Source organism: Ambystoma mexicanum, chromosome 13 (assembly GCF_040938575.1).
Source record: "Ambystoma mexicanum isolate Mex_15411 chromosome 13, UKY_AmexF1_1, whole genome shotgun sequence".
Classification (NCBI taxonomy): domain Eukaryota; kingdom Metazoa; phylum Chordata; class Amphibia; order Caudata; family Ambystomatidae; genus Ambystoma; species Ambystoma mexicanum.
In genome coordinates, this window is record NC_090938.1 from 843533231 (window position 1) to 843551505 (window position 18275).

Here is an 18275-nt window from a genome sequence, read left to right on the forward strand (position 1 = left end):
TAGCTGATCTATCTACCTAGGGTCACAACCACCTACTCACTTGTGTGGCCCCCTGGCTCAGCAGTGCCCCTCTCTCCGGCCTCTGTTGGCCCCCAGCCTCCTTCCTAAGCACTCCCATTACGTGACCTGGCCCTCTGGTTCAACTCTCTCCCGGGTTTCTTGTGCCTGCTCCTTCTCATCACAGCCTATAACCCTGCACTTTTGGCACTGTCACCCCACTGGCCCTATCGCAGGCTCCACAGCAGTCTCCTCCTTGGCACCTGTCGATAGTACAGCCTCTTTCCTGTGCGCTCCTAACTACTCAGCCTGCCCCCCCCTGTCCACCTCTCTGGACCTCAAGAGCCTGCTCCTTCTAATTACCAACTGTGTTCCTGCTCCACTGGCTCGGTACATTTGCACGGATCTCCTTAGCCCACTCCTTCAGTCTGCCAACACCTTTGCCTCCCCCTTGCCTCTGAACGGGTGGCAAACTGGTGGTACGGGTGGTAACACCTACTGTCTTCAAACTGCCTCTCCATCCTGCCAGTGTCTGGGCCCTCCCTCCATCGGCCCACTTTGGAGTGTCTCCCCCACTAGCCCATCTCAGTAGCAACTGCCCCGTAGAGCTCCTACCAATCCCACTGCTGCCTTCCAGAAACACTGCCTCCATCTTATGATCTCCTGAAGGCGGAACCTGATCCACCCAACCTTCTGAGTCCTCTCCAGCTTGCTACAGCCCTCTGACTTCTTGCCACTGAGTTTCCTGGTCTCCTGCTTCACGCCACAGCCCTCTGGTCTTCCTTTCCCTCAATACTGCTGACTGCTGCCCCTACCCTGCCCTACCTCCTAGTCTGCCCCGACTCCTTTCACCATTATCCTCCCTCCTTAGGGTGACCTCCCACTCACAGACCCCCTTCTCACTTATATTGCTCCTTGTTATGCGCTGTTCCTCCTCTCAGTCCTGCCCCCCCTCCCTCCCCTCTCTCCCCAGTCCTCTCCCCCCCCCCTCAAAACTCTGTCTTATTATCATGGCCGTATCCTCTCGTAACCCCCCTCGTCCCCCACACCCACTCCTCCCAGCCTCCACACACCCCACTCCGACATCGCAACCTTATCTACCCACAAACCTCCCATACTCCTAACACCTTTGAAGTTGCCCTCTGGAACACCAGATCGATCTGCAACAAAACCACTGCTGTTCTCGACCTTTTCTTCCGCCTTAACCTTCAATTTCTCTGTATCACTGAAACTTGGATCCCTCCCCACAACACCTCTTTTCCAGCATCCCTCACCTCTTCTTCCTCTTCCTTCGCACATGTCCCTCGTCCCTCAGGCCGTGGAGGGGGCCTACGCCTTCTTTTTCATCCTCACTTACTTCCTCTCCATCTCCTACTCCTCTACCCACTCTTGCTTCCTTTGAATTCATGTATAAAATCTTTAACTCTCCCCACGCTATATCATTCCTCATCATTTATCGCCCCCTGGCCCTGTTGGCTCCTTCTACGAGGACATTGACCATCTTCTCAGCCTCCTCGCCCCCACCCCCACCCCACTATTTATACTTGGCGACTTCAATCTCCATCCCTCCTCTACCTCTTCCTCCTCTCCTCTCTTGTCTATCCTTGATTCCTACTTTCTCACTCCTCTCCCCTCTCCTCTTACTCACCAATCCGGTTCTACCATTGACCTTATCTTTACCTCCTCCTTTACCGCTTCTCCCATATCCTCTCTACCTACATATCTTTCTGACCACTCCTTGCTCTCCCTTTCCCTCCCCCCTCCCCTTTGTCCCTCTCCCCTCCTTCCTCCACCCCCTTCTTCCGACGTGACCTACGTAACTTCAACCCTTCTATCTTCCTAACTTCCTGCTCCTCTTCCCTCCCCCCTTACCCACTTCTCTTCTCTCTCAGCCACTGAAGCCTCTTCCACCTTAACTTCCTCCCTCACCTCCACTCTTGATCTTCTCTACCTTCTTTCTCCCTTCTGCCCTTCTCGGCGACCTGCTCAACCCTGGCTCTCTCCTCACCTTTCCTCTATGCGCCGCCTTCTTAGGTGCTTTGAACGATCCTGGCTTAAGCACCCTACCTCCTCCAATCATGATGCATACTTCTACTATCACTCCCTCTACGACTCTTGTCTCAACTCTAAGCGCCTTTACTTCTCCGACCTTCTCCACTCTCAATCTTCCCATCCTCGCCGTATCTTTCAAACCTTAACTCGACTTCTCTCTCCTCCTACCCTTGACCTCTCCATCGCCTCTCCTCTCTCTGCCTCTGATCTTGCCACCTTCTTTTCTAACAAAGTCCTTAATCTCAGCCAAACTATCCTCTCCTCCCCTTCTTATTCTCCTCCTCCACCTCCTCTCCCTCCCTTTTCCATGTCCTCATTCACCCCTATCTCTCAATCTGAAGTTGCCCTCCTCCTTTCTAAAACTCATCCCACTGCTTCTCCCTCTGACCCCAGTCCCAGATCCCTCATCCCTAAAATTTACCACCTCCTCATACCCTATCTTACCTCCTTTTTTTCAGCATCTGTTTATCCACATCCTCCTTCCCCACTCATTTTAAGCACGCTACCATCATACCCATTCTCAAAAAAACCTTCAGCTAATCCCCTTCTTGCCTCCAACTATCGCCCCATCTCTCTTCTTCCCTTCCTATCTAAACTTCTTGAGCGCGTTGTCTATTCTCAACTTTCCACCCTCATCTCTAACCATTCTCTCCTCCCCTCCACCCAATCTGGCTTCCGCCCTCTGCACTCCACGGAAACCGCTCTCATCTCTGTCCTCAACTCTCTCCTCTCTGCCTGCTACTCTAAGCATTCCTCTATCCTTATCCTCCTTGCCCTCTCTGCTGCCTTTGATACTGTCGACCACCTTTTACTCCTTAGCTCTCTCTCTTCTTTTGGCCTTAAAGACTCTGTACTTAATTGGTTCTCCTCCTATCTTTCTAACCGCTCCTTCTCAGTCTCCTGGAGTGGCCGCACCTCCCCTAGCTTTCCTCTCGACCATGGTGTTCCCCAAGGTTCTGTCCTTGGCCCCTTTCTCTTCTCTCTCTACACTTCCTTCTTGGCTCCCATTATCTCCTCCTTTGGTGTCTCACACCATTTCTATGCTGACGATACCCTACCCGGCTCTTCCTCTCTTTCTCCTCCTTCTCTCCTGACATCCACCATAAGCTTTCCTCTTGCCTCTCTGCTATAAAATCTTGGATGTCCTCTCTCTTCCTTACTCTTAATTCTGACAAAACCGAAATCCTGTTCTTCCCAGCCAACACACTCCCTCCCCTCCTCCTTTTATTCTCTCCCCCCATCCCAACTCCCCTTCTATGCCCACGCCCGCAACCTAGGTCTCCACATTGACCCCCACCTCTCCCTCTCTCGCCACATTTCTCTCACTGCCAGATATTGCCGTTTCCACCACCATAACATTCGTAAAGTTTGCCCCTTCCTAACCTTTCACGCTACTAAACTCTTAGTCACCTTCCTTATCTTCTCCAGTCTCTTCTACTGCTCCACTCTTCTCTTTGGACTCCCCTCCTCTCACCTCTCCCCCCTCAAATCCATCTACCACTCTGCCATCCGCTCCCTCTGCCTTCTCTCTCCTCATGATTCCATCTCCTCTTCTCTCAACTCACTAGGCTTGCTCTCTTTTCAATCACAGCTTAAATTTAATTTCCTCTGTCTAGTCTTCAAATCTCTCTATGCCCTTGCCCCTCCCTACTTATACTCCCTCTCACTCACTCCGTTCTGCGGATCTCTCTCATCTCTCCTCCTCCACCCTGTGCCCCTTCCCGCTTCCGCTCCTTCCAACTTCTCACTCCCTTCCATTGCAACGCGCCTACCCCTTCCTGTACACTCTATTACCTCCTACTCCTCATTCCGCACTTCTCTAAAATCTTCTCTCTTCCACTCACCCCCATAGCTTCCTTTTTTCCTCTCACTACCGGCTGTACCTCTTCCCACTCCTCCCACTCACTCCCTCCCTCACTTAGCCCCTCTCCTTCAGCTCCTTCCTATCAATATTGTAAATTGTTCCTTGTACTGTTCTCTGGTTCAGATTAAATGTGTCATCCATTGCTTATTGTATTATGCTTGTTCCTCTTGTTAAGCGCTTTGGATTAAAGCGCTATATAAATAAAAAAATACAAAATTGTGCATGACTCCTCAGACCCCCGGTTTGAAGTGAATGGTTCCAAGATTGGCCAGAAAGGTGTCTGAGGAGGGCAGATTTCCGGCCCATAAATGTCCCTATTACAGTGGGGTGGGTACAAGTCCAGTGACTGAGGGGGGAATCACTCAGAATGGCGCATTAGTGCACAGCTGGGGTTCCTCTGCCGGGGTCACGTGTGGGTTGCCTTGTCTTGTCTGTGTGTAGCAGGAGGTCTCGCCACAAATGGGCTCAGGATAAAGTTTGGGCTGAAGCACAGGACATGGAGAACACCGTATTGGGGTTCTCGAAAGTCCATGAGTGAGCTAATCGCCACCTCAGTGCTGGAAAGAGAGTAAACCCTTCTTGCTGTAACTGGGGGCAAATATTAATGATTCTCTCCTCACCTGTTGATAATCTGTAAAGCATAAGCATTGCACATGGTTTGAACCTGCCATTTCTTTCCTTTTGAAAAGCTCCAGAAGTGCTCTTGAGCCTCCAGACCGGGTCTTCTTTCTACATCCCAGCCATGGGTTTATCCCCTGCAGCCGTCTATTGGAACCCATCCTCCCCTCCCGGCTGCACAGGACTAAGCATCATAAGTGTAATGCAGGGAGTGGCCCGACCCTTCACATCCCAGCTCCAGGGCCGAGTTGATGAGCGCCTGTCCAATGGAAGCATTGTGATCCGCAGTCTACGGCCAGAGGATGCAGGGTTTTACGTGGTGTGTGCGGATTCTTCCAGCACACCTGTACGAACCATCCTGCTAACTGTGACCGGTGAGTGACCCTTTCCTAATACTCTCCTAAAAGGATGCAGACTGTCCGTCTTGCAGCTTTGCAGGGCTGCATGTTACAGGAGGCCTCACTACCCATGGACCTTGTTTGAAGGATTTTCCTGTACACTTAGGAAGGATTTTGCTTTTTGCTGCTTTAACTCCATTGACATCAATGGGACACCCGTGCTTTTACTATTATTTTGAACCCTTCCTGACTTTTGGAGGTAAGTGACGCCTTTTTGCTTTACTTACCTTGCTATGCGTACCTGTTTTAGGGGCACTGATTAGTCGTTATGGCAATCAGTGCAGGGGAACTCTGTTCTCCATTGTAAAGTTCTCTGTTTGTTTTTCCTGCACACATCGCCTTCTTTGGAGTGCGGAAGGGACACTTTGTGGTAACTTTCATGTTGTGTCCGCGATGGGCTGATGGCAGCCGATACTTTTATGGTGTTTTTAGTCTTGTGCCCTTTCGCATGTTACCGCTTGCTGCCATTTAGATTACCATACTCTCTACAATGGCCGTGCCACGTGATGTTTGACTGTCCTTTGGCCATCTTGTAGTGTGGCTTGCTTCCTGCCCTGGAGTTTCTGGATTCTCCATATAGTACACCGTTTTCCAGGGAAAGCTACAGGCAAAGTCTGTGTGTCTGGACCCAGTCCACATTTCGTTCCAAAGTGCCTGTTGGGCAAATGCAGTGGCCAGACGCTATCCAGTCCTGCCAAGTTTGAATGGTGAATTTGGAGGGGCGTAAATAGTTCCCACAAATATGCCTGAGTATAGTGAGGGAGCCAGAACCAACCAAAGAAGTTTTGGGGAGGGGATTTACCCCCGCAAACCTTTTTGAATAATGTGTTAAAATGATATTTTTCACAGCACACTTAAGTGAACAATTTGGAAAAAAGACAGATGGTTTGCAATTGTTTTTGTATGAGAAGTCACAACAAAATCGAATAGATGCAATTCACCAACAGTGCACAGGATCATTTCTCAACACATTTTCATGATGACTTTCCCCACGATATATGCCAGTATAAAAACATGTTCATGCTGGCTGTGCTCATACATTTCCATGCTGGCTGCACCAATATATACAAGTGTTCTCATACAAAAATGTACTAAAGTTTGCTTGCACAACGTCAGTAATGATACTATAAGAAATCATGTCCACATCCGGTTCGGCCAATTTATGGCAGTATCCACTTGGAAGAACATACACCCATTGGCATTGCCATTAAAAATGCATTGCCACAATATGAAAACCTGTCCAAACTGGCTGCACCAAAATGTAATTCTTTGCGTGTAATAAAACAGCATGCTTGCTTTATCATAAGTGCCCAGTAAGAAATGCATTGCTAAAGAAATAGCTAGACTGGCTGCACCAAAATGCCAGTCTAGCCACTTAATAAGAGTCATCATGCTTGCTTTATCAGAAACCCACGATGCTTGAATCCCTCCGAAATCCCTCCCAGAATCAATAGCTCCGCATGTCACAAACACACAAGCATGTGAGTGAGTGCATGTTTGAGTATCACAGATGATGGAGGACTGATAAGTGTGTGTGTGTGAGTGAGTGCATTTGTGAGTGTCTGGGCATGAGGTGGACTGAGGCTAAATGTGTGTGGAAGTGAGTGCATGTGTAAATGTCAGGGCAGGTGGGGACTCAGGCTGTGTGTATGTGTAAGTGTGTGCATGTCTTGGTGTCAGAATGGGTGGAGGAATGAGGCTGAGTGCATGTGTGAGTGTCAGGGTAGGTGGGGGCATGGCTGAGTGCATGTTTGAATGTCAGCGGAGGTGGGGGACTGAGCTTAAGTGTGTATGTGAGTGCATGTGTTGTCACAATGGGTGGAGGGTTGAGGCTAAGCACGTGTGAGTGGCTGCATGTGTGAATGTTAGGACAGGAGGAGGCTGAGTGCGTGTGTGTGTCGGGGCAGGTGGAGGACTGGGGCGAAGTGCATATGTGAGTGCATGTGTTAGTGTGAGGACAGGGTGATGACTGAGGCTGAGTGGGTGTGGGATTGCATGTGTGAGTGTCAGAACTGCTTGTAACATTAAAACTGCACCAGAATAGTAACATTAGAAGGTGCCCCCGCACCACCAAGTGTGCCCCTCCCACACAGTCTCTGAACATAGACCCTCTCACAATGTTTGAAGGGTTAGCCCCCTCCGATGAAATGTTAGCCTAGGTGCACCCCTGCAGGGTGGTGGGAGTTGCTTGTTGAGGTCTGTGCGGTATTAGATGTGCGCAGGTGGTGTGTGTGCACGTGTGAGAGATGACTTGCACATGCATGGTTGCATAAAACACAAGATACTGTGCCCTCACCCTCTCTGCTTCTCCCCCCCCCCCTTCCAGGCTCTCCCTCTCTCCGCTACTTTGTCTGGAGTCTCTCGGAGGAGGTCCCAGGTATCCCCCGCTTCTCCATAGTGGGGTTCCTGGATGATATCCCGATCCTCAGCTACAGCAGCGACTCCCAGAAGCTGGAGCCCCGGGGCCCTTTGGTGGAGAAGACCATGGACCCCCAAGAGTGGGAGAGGGAGACAGACTTCGCAAAAGAAGCGGAGCGGGTGATGAGAGCAGAACTCCTCACCGTTGGAAACAGACGCAACCACACAGAGGGTGAGTGATAGCAGAACAGGGGCACAATGAGACCGTCATGCGAGGGGAGAGGCACTTCCAGAGACTTGCTGCCCCGTTCACTTTGCCTCAAAAGAATGCTTTTGGTTACTACTGTCAAATTAGCAGCCAATGGTTCAGCTTAATGCCCATTGGGCAGTGACATTGCCCAAAAACAAGATGGGCTTTAAATACAACCTGCACATTTTGACAGTAACTGCCAGGATGACAGTGGTGGAATACATTGCTGGGGTTGTGTTGTGTTGCATGTCTGTTGTAAGGCAGGCATGGTATCAACAGTAAGACAGACACAAGACCCCACAGTTTAAGGGTGTTAATTGAACTTCAAAAAGGGTTTGAAAAACGCCTATCTAATGCTAAATCTACAGATGGGAGCAAGCTACGACCATCAAACAATAATAACGCAGTACTAGTGGTGTCTTGTCAAAATAAAGGGGCCTATACTAATAAACCCATTTCCAATCCTTACCTCTAAATGCAAATAGTGTGGGAAATAGTGTTACGAAAAAGAAAGTGTTAAAAAAATGTTTGTCAGGATGTTAAGACCATTGACCTCCCTCCACCACGTTTTCAGCGTGTGATAAGGCGGCACACTTCATTTTAGCACAATCTCTGGCTTCTCCAGCACAAGGTTACAGTTCAATCATTGACACCAGGGTCTTCCATGACCAAGTCTCTTTGCTTCTCAAATCTCTTCGGTCAGAGGGCCTGATGCGACAAACAAACGATACGTTCTTTTCCGCTTTCAGATTTTCACAAGTATTCAATTTAGGTGATTGACTATTCACCCCAGATCTCTCTTAGCCAGGCTCAGATCCCTTTCACACAATGTTCTTCACCTTGGATCCCCTCATCCGGCCTCAGATCCTCTTAACACAATATTCGTAGGATACTCTTTTTTTCGGTGTGACTCGCGGTTTACCCCAGATCCCCCTCAGCCGGGGCTCAGATCCCTTTTAACACAATTAGTCTCCCTCGGCCGGGCTCGGACCAATTTCAATTAACAACACAGTTCAAGGGTGTTTATTCAACTGTATAAATGGGTAACCTAAATCTATGATGGGAGCAAGCTACAACCATCAAATGATCATAAGGTAGTCCTAGTGACGTCTTTTCAAAATAAAAGGGTCTATACCAAAAAAAATCTATTGCCAATCCTTACTGCTAAGTTATAAAACAGTGTGGGAGGGTGTAAAAAAGAAAAGTCTCCACAAAATAAGTCAGGATGTTATGGCTGCGGTCTCCCTACCTCACGTTTTTAGCACGGGACAAGGTGGGACTCTTGAGCACAGGACACTCATGGGCTTCTCCAATATGAGGCTACAGATACTTGTAGCGATATCCGGACCTTTGTTGGCCAAGTCTCTTCACCCCTGGATCCCCCTAAAATGGGCTCTGATCTTCTCACTGTGTTAGCCTCCCTCCGTCGTGTTCACTACAGCCTTTCACTCAGCAGAATTTCACTTGTATTCACAAGCCTCAATGTCTATTTAAACAACCTCTCACTGTGGACATCCCTCAGCCGGGTTCACTGTTGTCAGCACAATGTTCACGGGTGCGTTACTATTCACCCCACTTCGCAGGCATCCCTCAGTCAGGCTCATGTTTGCCAGCTACAGTTTGGTTTCTCCTGGCACCCCTCTGTCTGGTTCACATTGCCATCTTTGCATAATTCAACAAAGTCATTCTAGACCCCTTAGGGTCTTTTCTTACCTATGTTTGGGTCGTAGCCACCAGTCAGGCCTTCCCTTAAGCCCCCAGAAGGGTTTTCCACACAAGTCTTTTTTTACCACAGTGGTCTCAGATCGGTGACTGTTTACCCTAATTCTCAGGGTTCACACTTGCCTCATTTTCACAGATTTGGCATCCCTTAGTCGGGTTCACATTTGCCTCATTTTCACAGTTTACTTTGTTTAGCTTTCTCTTGGCATCCCTCAGTCGGGTTCACATTTGCATCATTTTCACAGTTTACTTTGTTTATCTTTCTCCTAGCATCCCTCAGTCGGGTTCACATTTGCCTCCACTACGCGCCAAAGACTTTCAACTGTACAAGGGGGTTTGGCTTGACCCTCCCATGACCACTTTGACATTTCACGGCAGCCTCCCCTAAGGCCTCTTGGTACTTGCAGTTTCTACAACCAAAGACTTTCGACTATGCACAACATTCATCATAGCCCGTTGCAGGACCACTTCGATTTCGTTGGGTGAGACATTGGGCCTCATTACGAGTCCGGCGTTAACCGAGGCGGTAAAACCGCCTGGTTAACGCCGGACTCATATTACCATTCCGCCTCTGTGATTCCTGGATTTACCGGGGCATTACAGCCCCGGTTGTCCGGAAATCACGGAGGCGGAATGGTGTAAATCCCCATTCCCATTGAGTCCTATGGGACTGGATGGAAATGGGGATCATGGAAACACCGGCAGCATCTCGTAATGCTGCCGGTGTTTCCTCGTCCGCCTGCATGCGGGAGGTGTTAAACCCGCCAGGTCAGACCTGGCGGGAACATCACCTCCCGCCTGCAGGGGTCGGACTCAAGCGGTCCGGAAACAACGGTGGCGGCGGGTTTACCGCCACCGTTATTTCCGGACCGCCTGGGTCGCAATGAGGCCCATTCTCCTTGTTCAGGAGCAGGTCACCAGTTGGAGTCTGTGTCTTTTAATCTTCTTAAATGTTGCCACTGCAACCTTGAGCTTAACACAGTCCGGTTCCTATCAGGTTCTTCCGACTCACCTGCTGTGTTGCATTCGTTGTCTGCTCTTTTTCCGCTGGAGTGAAGGACGGTACCACAATCGCAACTTCCCCTCTCCTCCCTGGCTATCCGTGCGGGAGGGTTCAACGTACCACTGACATCCGTCACACCATTCACCAGCTGCGATCCCCAGTCTTATGTTTCTTTTGTCAGAGGCTTTGCGGGTCTGGGTTGAAAAGGGCAAGGGCAATTCCCTCCTTGACATTCTTTCAGGTCTCGCCGCCTTTCTCCTCTGTTTGAACTGCCGTCCTGGAATGACTGCTTCCTCGTACGGTTGGCCTTGCTCTCCGTCTGCTCTCGTGCTGCACCTTTTATCCCTGTGGGGAAGGGAAAGGGCCATCAGCTGTGTGTAGTTACTGTCAATTGCCTGACTCTGCATGGCCCTTATGTTGGGACAGGTCAGGTGAACGGCCCTGGTTTTAGTCTGTTGTCTTTCACAATGTAAAGAAGTGTTTGTGTCGGGGAAAAAGAGGGCTGTGGGTAGAGTTTCTGAATATCCTATGGGGTACGATGGGTAAAAGGTTTTAGAAAGATGGGGGTACCGTGTCTCACCCGTCGGCGTCCCACCTCCACTCCCCGAGGATCCCTCATCCAGGTGATCCTCCCGCACTGGTCCACCCCCAGGAACTGGATCCAATAGGGATGGCTGTGTCCTGGCCACCTGGATGACAGATCCTTGGGGACTAGCAAGTGAGACACCTTCAGGTTTCACACAACAGAGACTTTAGAATGAGCACCCACGTGGTGCCGGACCACTTGGTCTACAGTATCGTATCTTAACTTCAAAGTTCAGTCTCTCATCTGCTGTTTTAATTATATTTGTGTTGTTTGTCACATATGCTTCATACACTGTTCTCTTTAGTTTTCTCTAGACAGTGTTGCTGCTTGCAACCTTGGCTCCCACACAGCCCGGTCTGGCATCAGTCTCCCCAACTCACCGGCTGTGGTGACTTCACTGGTGCTGCTTTGTTGTAGGAGCCAAGGGCAGTAACCCGGCGGCAAACGATTCTCCCCACCTTGACTATCAATGCAGGAGACACCGGGTACCTCCGACACACAATGCAGGATTCTTCAGCTTTGATTCTAGGTCTTACGTTTCCTATTCTCGAAGGCTCATGAAAGTTACGGTCTTTCTGCGAAAATGTCAAGGGCAGTACCCTCCATGCAAGCCTCTTCGGTCTTGCCGTCTTTCGACTTGTATTAAACTGCCATCTTGGAACTGCTGCTTCCTCGTGTGCTTTGCCTTGCTCAGAGTGTACTTTCGTGCTCCGCCTTTTATCCATGTGGGGAAATGTGAATGAAGTGGTGTGTGCGTGTATTGATCAGTAATTGCCTGACCCTGCCTGATCATTGTATTGGGACACGCCAGGTATACGGCTCGGGTGTTGGTCCATTTTTGAGGGGATTGGGTCCTCCAACGTATTCCATATCTATGACAAGTAATCACCACAGCTGTGCTGCTTCGGAAAATGTTCTGCGTCCTGCATCGATGACGTCGATACGCTGTCCTCGATGGCCTCCGTCGAGCCGACGTCACCGGATGTTATAAGTAGGACGCACGATGCCCGTATCCTCCGTTCTGTTTTTCCGAAACGTGTTCGCTGCGGAGATCTCGGCGCGCCTCGGTTCTTCTGAGTTGTTCTATCGGTTCTTTGAACCAGTTTGTTTGTGAAGATTTCCATGATGTCTTCGTCTTCTTCTACCTCGCGGCAGGGTTTCAAGAAGTGTTGGGACTGCGGTTCCAAGATGTCGCTGACGGACCCGCATGACGCCTGCCTCTGGTGCCTCGGTGAGGACGATTGTGCCGATTGCCAGTCGTTAACTTCGAAGGCCTTGTGGGAGCGTAAGAAGAAGCTTTCTGTCGGTAAGGTGTTGAAGCCCTGGAAGTAGAAATCCACTGGGCTTTCGACTGACGATTCGAGGGGCGACTTTCTGCATCGTCGGTGTAAGTCCAGGTGGTCTCGGTCCCGGAGTGGGTCCTGCCATTCCTCTGCCTCTTCGAGGCACTCACAGAAGCGCCGTCACTGGTCGCCTTCCTCGTCCGAGGACACCGCCCGTCGGCGGGTTGCTTGTCCCACCAAGCATTCCTCTCCTGCGGAATGGGATTCATTTCATAAGGAGATGATGGCGATTTTTCAGTCGCATGGCTCTGTTCCGTCCGCACCGTCGAAAGACGCCGGCAGGGAGCGTGTTGGAGACACTGTTTGCACGCCTTCGGGCTCAAGGGGTCGTTGCGATCACCGGGAACCTTCGAGGTCCCGGTCGCACAAGGTGGATCGCTCTAGCCATGCCCGCTCCAGGTGTCACGCCACTTACCTGGAGACCGGGGTTCTCCGCACCTGCTCGCTCTCCTCCCTCTTGGCGGATCTACCCGCGCTTTCGCTTGCGGGGATCCGCCATGGGGAGAGCTTCTAGGGTTCCCGTCAGGAGTCCTCTGCGCATGCGCGGGAGACCACGGTCTCGGTTCGGCGCATGCGCAGTAGATTGGGCCCTCTCCACGGCGAGAGCTTGCGCTTCAAGCCTCGCTTTGGATGCGCCGGCACCCGGTAACGAGACGGTTTGCGTTTCAAGCCTCTCGGTGCCGGCCATCCCATAAAACGAGCTTCGATCAGGGGCAATTCGCGTCTCAACGCGGTTGTGCCCTGATCGTGTTCTTCGCTCGTTTGTTTGCTCTCCAGTTCCAGTCCTGTACTTCCGCCCGCTCCAGCCTGATTTCTTTCCTGGTTTCTCGTCCTTCCTGCGGCCCATGGTCCTTCCCTCCTTTTGTGTTTGCTTGGAGGTCCTTTTGGTTCCCGGAGTTCCCAATCCTGGGGTGCCTTTCCCTCTCTCCTGGGTTCCCGTTTTCTGTCCTTTCCCAGTCCAGTTCCTGGGTTTGGTTCCCCAGTCCAGTTCCTGGGTTTGGTTCCCACACTCTTGCCTGAGCTGCTACCTGGTTCCTTTTGGGACTTTTGAGACTACCAGCTGCTGCACCAGTCGGACTACCATCCTGCCTGTCATTTTCGTTTCACCAGTAGTTTGCAGGTGCCTGGCTCAACCATCTACTTCAGTCTTCCTGAACACGCTCAGCAGCAATAACAGCATCTCCTCAACGCTCCTCTTAACAGGGTGCTTGGGACCTCTTCTCGGAAAGTACTTCGGACTCTACTGTTAAAGGACATTCTTCATCTGCCTCTCCTGTCAGTGCTTGCACTGTCCTGACGCCACGCTAATCAGGAGAGAGCGTCCCGTGGCGTTGGGAGTCGGTCCATCTTCCACCCTGTTTCAACCTTGGGTGGTGGAGAGGCCGGTACCCCGCGTCATTTACTCATCAGAAGAAAGTCGTCAGTCTGGCTGCCACGTCAAGATCTTCATCCAAGTCTACAGGTACTCTTCACTCTCGTGATACTCACCTTAACATCAGGCCCCGGTCCTCGACGCCATCGAGACCGTCAGAGCCTGTGAGGTCTTCGAAGAAGACGTCGATGCCTTTGGCACCGAGACTGTCGAAGGACATGCTCGGGGCTCCGCCCTCGAGGCCTGTGTCAAAGCCATCGGTGCCACGCTCGATGTTGACGCCGATTCCCTCGACGCCTTTCGAGGAGGATTTCTTGGAGGCGCCCCGGAGACCGGGGGAAACCCTGAGGAAGGCTCTGGCCAAGTCCAAACACGTGCCCTCATCCAGGGATTTGTTCCAGCCTCTTGACTATATTTCTGAGGTGGATGAAGGGACTGATGATGGTATGGTTCCTGAGGAGGTTGCTGATGACCTATTATCTGGTCATAGCCAGTTAGAAGACCTGCGTCAGTCTTTGCACGAAGCCACTGGTCTGGACACCTCCCCGGAGGTTGAGTTTGGCAGACCTGAGCTGGGTACGCATGCTGAATCCTCGTACCGGTGCCTCATGTCGAGGGTAACGGAATACTTGGGGTGGTCTGCGCCAGCAGGAGATTTTCTGCAGGATGACCTGACAGACATCTTGGACCAAGGTCCACCAACTGACCCGGTACTGCCATTCCATATGGCCTTGCAAAGAAGGGTGGCAGAGGCTTGGACTGCTCCAGAGAGTCTCCCGGGAGTGGGCAAGTCCTTTGCCGAAAAAATACTGTCCTGCCAGTAGCGACCCCAGCTACTTGACTACGCATCCCACTCCGGAGAGTTTGGTGGTGCAGGTGGCTATGGCCCCGGCAAAACAGGCGTTGTACCCTACTATCCCTCCTGATAGGGACGACAAATGTTTTGATGGCTGGGCGAAGAAAGGGTTTTCTTCAGGGGGTATGGCTTTACAGGCAGCCAACTCCGTGTGTTTCTTAGCACGTTTCACTCATACTCTGTGGAATCGTCTCTTTGGCGGATGAACATATTCCCGAAGGGCAGGAACGGGATGGCTTTCTTGCTCTTGTTCGGGATGGCAAAGATGCCATGTGTGAATCTGTTCAGTCGGGTCTGGACGTGGCAGATTGCGTGGTTGCAGAAGTCGGGGTTTGCTCCTGATGTGCAAGCCTGGCTTCTCAACATGCCCTTTGATGGTGAACATCTTTTTGGCAGCAAGGCTGACGAGAGCCTTGAGAGGTTGCAGACCTCCAAAGCTGCAGCGAAGTCGTTGAGCGCTGCAGTTTGCCAACCTCTGCCTTTCGTCCTAGGGGACAGCAGTGGAGGGGAGGTTCCTTTCGATACTACTCTTCCTTTGGTATATCGAGAGGGGCTGCAAGTCAAAGGGTCCACCGTAAGAGTGCCAGAGGTGGAAAAGAAGGTACTCGAGGTGCCAGAGCCACTCGGGCAGTTGCCTCTTTACCCTCAGGCACTGCCACTTCAGCTCAGTCATGAGGCCATGTCCCATGGTTCGCCGGTTGGGGGAAGGCTGGCACAACATCTTGTAGAATGGCGTGCCATTACTTCAGATGTGTGGGTTCTGGAGATCATGGCCCACGGCTACTGTCTTCCTTTCCGGCAGAGGCCTCACGACAATCCACCAGGGAATCTCTCTTTGAAGAGTCCGGATCCGCTCCTTGCACAGGAAATAAAATCCCTGCTGGAGAAAGGCGCCATAGAACTGGTGCCTGTAGCGGAGAGGAACAAGGGATGGTATTCCCCTTATTTTTTGATTTCGAAGAAAGACGGGGGATTAAGACCCATCATGGACTTGCGTGGTTTGAACAAGCTCCTCAGGAAGGACAGGTTCAAGATGGTTACTCTCTCTCAAGTCCTCCAGGCCCTTCAACTTCAGGACTAGTTGGTGTCTCTCGACCTCAAGGACGCTTACTTTCATGTGCAGATCCATCCCAAGCACAAGAAGTACCAGGTTCGTGGTTGGCGACTTGCACTTTCAGTTTCGGGTCCTGCCGTTCGGATTGACCTCCGCCCCGAGGGTTTTCACCAAGCTCATGGTGGAGGTGGCAGCGTATCTCAGGAAAGGGGGAATTCACGTTTACCCCTACCTGGACGATTGGTTGATCAGGGCGCGCTCTCCCGAGCAAGTCCTGGATCATCTGTCAGTCACCTGCCACTCCCTTCACAGGCTGGGCTTCTCCCTCAACTTAAAGAAGTCCCACTTGACACCAACTCAGCGGCTCCAGTACATCGGAGCAGTGCTCGACACATCCCTGGGGCAGTGTTTCCCTCCCCAGGTGAGGGCACATCACATTCAGCAGATGTGCACAAGTTTCAGCTTGCCCAGAGTCTCCCAGCGTTCGAGTTCTTGAGATTGCTCGGCCTCATGGCATCCTGCATTCTTCTGGTGCCAGAGGCCAGGTTGCGGATGAGATCTTTGCAATGGGCACTCAAGCTCCAGTGGTCTCGGTCCTCCGGCAGGATGTCGGACCCTGTTCAGGTGCTGTCTTCGGTCGCCCAGGATCTTCTGTGGTGGGCCGTCGAAGGCAGTCTGATGAAGGGGGCTCCATTTTGGCTACCCTGGCCAGAGGTGACGATCGTTGACGGATGCATCCCTCACGGGATCGGGAGCTCATGCCAACGAGTTGACAGTCAGCAGTCGTTGGTGTCCGTCGGAGTCCAGACTCCATATCAATCGGTTGGAGCTGAGGGCCGTCAGGCTTGCCCTGAAGGCTTTTCTGCCGACTGTGCGAGAGAAGAATGTCCTGATTCTGACAGACAACACAGTGGCCATGCACTACCTCAACAAAAAGGGGGGGGGCAGGGTCACTTCCTCTGTGCAGGGAGGCGATGCAGCTCTGGTTCTGGGCCATCCAGCAGGAAATTTCGATCTCGGCAGTTCATCTGGCCGGAGACGAAAACGAGACGGCGGACGCTCTGAGTAGGCAGAGCATGATCTCTCACGAGTGGGAGCTGGCTCAGGAGATTCTCCTGGAGATCTTCGCCCTTTGGGGAACCCCACAAGTGGATCTCTTCGCCTCCAGTGTCAACCAGAAGTGCGAACGCTTCAGCTCGTGGGAATTTCCTCCAAGAGGAGCCTTAGGGGATGCGTTTGTGGTGGAGTGGTCCTTCCCACTGCTGTACGTGTTTCTCCAGTCCCCGTCATCCTGCAAGTGCTGCGGAGGTTAAGGAGGTTTGGTTCCCGGATGATCCTCGTTGCTCCGGCATGGGCCCGGAAAACGTGGTACCCGGACCTTCTCGACTTGTTCATCTGCCCTCCACGCCGTCTTCCCTATCGAGACAATCTGCTCTCACGGGAGGGGGGTCTGGTTCTCCATCCAGAGGTCAGATCCCTAAACCTTCACGCTTGGCTTCTGAAAGGTTGAGGTATAAGGATTGGGACCTCCCTGAAGACATGATGGAGGTGTTGCTTTCGGCCAGACGGCCTGCAACAAAGTCCCTGTACCGTTGCCATTGGAGAAAGTTCTGCGGCTGGTGCAGGGTTAACAATGTGGATCCTTTTTCATGTGATATTCCTGTGATTCTGTCTTTTTTGCTTTTGTTAGCCCACAAGGGCCTGCAAGTGGGTACCATTAAAGGTTACCTGGCGGCGCTGTCTATATTTAAGCGCTCGTCTGAGTAGTGTTCCTATTTCAAAATTCCTTTAATTTCTCAGTTTCTCAAAGGACTCACTAATATGCCTCTGCCGTCACCTTTTCAGGTGCCCGGTTGGGATTTGAACCTTGTTCTGAAATTCCTTATGGGTGCTCCATTTGAGCCTTTACATTCTTGTCCTTTGAGACTGTTAACCCTTAAAACTGTATTTTTAGTTGCAGTTACTTACGCTCGTAGAGTGAGTGAGTTGCAGGCACTTTCTGTTAAGCCACCCTTCATGGTGTTTCATAAGGACAGGGTTGTCCTTAGGGTTCGTCATTCCTTTCTTCCGAAAGTGGTGTTGGAATTTCATTTAAGTCAGAAGGTCATTCTTCTGGCATTTTATCCTCCTCCGCATCCTGGTAAGGAAGAGAGTCTCCATAGGTTGGATCCTAGGAGAGCTTTAAGTTTCTACATTTCACGCATGTCCCGGGTCAGAGTGGCGATCAGCTCTTTATAGGTTACGCTGGAAGGCGTTTGGGACAAGCTGTTACTAAGCAGACTTCGTCTAGATGGATTATCTTTGCAATTTCTGAATGTTACCGCTTGGCAGGTAAGGACCCTCCGGTAGGCTTACGGGCCCATTTTACTAGGGGTATGGCTGCCTCTACTGCCCTGCAGAGGGGTGTTCCTATTCGTAACATCTGTGAAGCAGCCACATGGGCTTCAGTCCATACTTCTGTACGACACTACTCCCTTGATTCTGTCCATGGGCAGGATCTGCCCTTTGGCAAGGCTGTCCTTTACTCTGCAATTTAATTGGGCATTCAAAATTTCTATATTCTAAATTCTTTCCCTCCTCCATACGTTGGTACTGCTTTGGGAGTCTATCATAGATATGGAATACGTTGGAGGACCCAATCCCCTCGAAGAACAAATTACTTACCTGGTATCATTCTTTCGATGGGATGGTCCGACAACTTATTCCATATCGCTCCCTCCCTACCTGTCCCGCTACAGAATTTCTTATGCGATTGCAGCTTACGTTTCCGCAAGGCTTTCTGTGGGCATACTAGCAGTAGAT

General features: G+C 51.2%; 1 protein-coding gene across 3 annotated transcripts in view; it reads left to right on the forward strand.

The window, feature by feature from the left end:
* The window catches only part of LOC138522102 (major histocompatibility complex class I-related gene protein-like), a 271137-nt gene that overhangs the window by 117333 nt on the left and 135529 nt on the right, over nucleotides 1-18275 (forward strand). For 2 of the 3 annotated variants that reach the window (XM_069635359.1, XM_069635361.1), the window contains exons 3-4: nucleotides 4603-4905; nucleotides 7256-7519. In XM_069635359.1, coding sequence (XP_069491460.1) covers nucleotides 4603-4905; nucleotides 7256-7519 — 567 coding nt within the window. The remainder of the gene's footprint in view (nucleotides 1-4602; nucleotides 4906-7255; nucleotides 7520-18275) is intronic. The other variant, XM_069635360.1, reaches the window with a different exon arrangement.